General features: G+C 37.2%; 1 protein-coding gene across 1 annotated transcript; it reads left to right on the forward strand.

Annotated features, from left to right (window-relative positions):
* Positions 1 to 916: 916 nt before the first annotated feature.
* SARC_04567 (hypothetical protein) lies at positions 917 to 2,307 on the forward strand. Its single transcript, XM_014301588.1, has one exon. The coding sequence runs from the start codon at positions 999 to 1,001 to the stop codon at positions 2,163 to 2,165; it is 1,167 nt and encodes a 388-aa protein (XP_014157063.1). The 5' UTR covers positions 917 to 998; the 3' UTR covers positions 2,166 to 2,307.
* Positions 2,308 to 2,690: the final 383 nt, after the last annotated feature.

Below are 2,690 nucleotides of genomic sequence, written 5' to 3' on the forward strand. Positions count from 1 at the left end.
GACTCATCCGGAGACTCAGAAGTCAGGAGTCAGGACTCAGGAGTCACAAATTCACAACATTTTGAAGGCAATGTACAGAATGTATGTATTTAGTCGATATTTTTTGTTGTGTTGAACTGGCGTCATTTTATATTTCTAAACCCTGATTTTCGACATCAATATATCAAAATCTAGGCATTACAAGATCACCCATTTTGTAAATTTTGTGTATATCAGTGAGAAAATCAGGTCAAAATATGTATTTTGAGCCTCAGTTTTGTATACCTATGGAGTTGTCGAATAGATCCAAGATTCCAATTTGAACCATATATTTATCTGATTTTTGATGTCCATTGTCCAAAAACTCAATTTGATTTGATTTTTCAAGGAATACAAAGTATGTACAAATTTCCCCTCCATGTTTGTTATTTTGTATTACTCCAAAAAAAACCAAAAAGAACAAAAGAAAGTTTCGAATTTAGAAGGCTATCGAAACTTGGAAAGGTTGTCTGTTTGTAAATTATGCAGCAATTTTATTATATTTCTTCTCTTCTCTCAATTTAGAAGAGCTATGCAAATATGTTGAATAAAACAATATGTATATTTGTTTTATTGTTTCTTTTTTTATTTACAAAATACTCTCGAATTCAATGAATCTTCTTTTCAAACGGAATTTTTTATTCCGAGTAAATATACTGGACGTTGGAACTTTTATTCAATCTGGTGGCTATTCTTAGGAAATAAAAAGGTATATATCGTTTTTATCTACAAACCATAGCGTCCTTTCAGAATGAGAAGAAAGAACATTTTTAACTTTTTCTATAGGAGACTATGCTTTTTAACATTTTTTTTTAATTTAGTCAAAAAAACGAACTCGCTATAATTTTCCTGTATATATTCTGCTACAGCCTGTCGCTGAAGTATCATTATCAACAAGAAACTATATCGCATGTTGTGCTTATGTGCTAGTTGGAATAAATAAGTAGGATACCCGATTGCGATTCGGAGAATAATACATCATGAGGGACTCAATCCAGAATATACAGCTTGAACCAGAACGGAAACACAGAAGTCTGCGAATACGTATGTGTGAAAGCAAATTAATGAGAATATTATCGAGTTCAAACTCAAAGGGATCGAGCTTCAGCAATGCGGTGGATAACCAAATCATGAATGTGGTCATACCGGCACGGCGTTCGTGCCTAAAGCCCAAATCACAATACGCAGTTCCACCGCTCGGTGATGAAAGCATGGCATCATTCACGCGAGACTTTCTTAACCCGGATGTGCCTGAGGGCGTATTTGATGTGCCATCGACGATTACTGCCTTGTACACACCGAGATCGAGCCGCGAAGAGAATTTACCGGTATCTCGCGCAAAGAGGAAGACGGTCTTACGTTCACAAAACAACCGATACAAAGAAGAACAACATGTGTTCGCCGATAAATTGCCTGTCAAAGCTTCAGATAGGTGCGGAAACAGTTCTTTTGGTCGTAGAAGTGAAACTGATTCCCTGGACGACAGGATAAGTGATTTGGCCTCCGAAGAGTCGCCATCGATTGTATGTCATTTACGTAGGTCCACAGTACCTAGTAGGTTGCACATGACATCGCAAATTGATGCCCACCCTGTTAAATCAGTCGCGCCTGTTGGCACCCGAAAAATAGCTCGAGAGCGGCCAATATTTGATTTGGTACCTGCAAGGCGACCATCTCAGGTTGAGAAAGGGCCGGTCGCTTGCCAAACAGCTACTACCGACATCGTGGTGAATGAGAATGCTTCTGAGACACACCGTGCAAGCAGAGCTTCAGTTAGATATATCTCTCAGAAGTCAGAGGGACATGCAACCGCTGAAGCCAGTAAGAGAGTCACACCTGGTGCTCGCCCAAGACCACGATCAGTGAGCCTCACTCATGATACCCGGGTGGTGGACCAGCGCGATCTCCAGGAAAGGCCTATGCTACTAAAAGTAGAAATGGACAGGAATGCAGACCTTGTTATCCAGTTGAAATCGCTGGAGTTAGCCGAAGAATTGGTAGATTGCCCAGACTCTGCTGATGTGAAAAGGCTCAAACCTCGAGCTCTTCCCAGGCCAAAATCAATGTTTGATCCGTCACTTCGTCGAAAGGTACACGTCCAAGACTCAAGCTGTCTCAGTGAACTTACGAAAAGGCGCTGGGGTTAAGCAAAATTTGTCACAAAGGTGTATCGCAATAAAAATGTAGTCAATAGACAAAGCACCAGGTGCCAATTTGTGATAATCCTGTTCGAAGTCAGTATATCAAGTTTAGGGATAGTCAAAAGTCTGAAACCTGGTTAAATGCGCCAGCAACCATGTATAGATACCCTCAAACTAGTCTTCATGTGATGTTTATATAAATATACAAATCTATATATATTTATATGAATGTATGTGTGTGTGTTTACATACATATTCATATGAATGTATGTGTGTGTGTTTACATACATATTCTATTAATATATTTATATAAATATTAATATGTATTAGTACAAATACTGAATACGCACATAACACACATTTATATATATGTGTGTGCGTGTCTGTATATATATACATATTATATATATATATAGATCATATAGATATATATAAATGTATATATATATATATATACATATATCTATATATATATTATATGCATACTCTTATATATATATATATATATTCTATACATACATACATTTATAC

The sequence above is a fragment of the Sphaeroforma arctica genome (genome assembly GCF_001186125.1).
Source record: "Sphaeroforma arctica JP610 unplaced genomic scaffold supercont1.262, whole genome shotgun sequence".
Lineage (NCBI taxonomy): Eukaryota > Ichthyosporea > Ichthyophonida > Sphaeroforma > Sphaeroforma arctica.

Bases quoted from the DNA above. Each gene is read 5' to 3' on its own strand.
- SARC_04567 (XM_014301588.1), top strand. From the start codon at position 999: ATGAGGGACTCAATCCAGAATATACAGCTTGAACCAGAACGGAAACAC.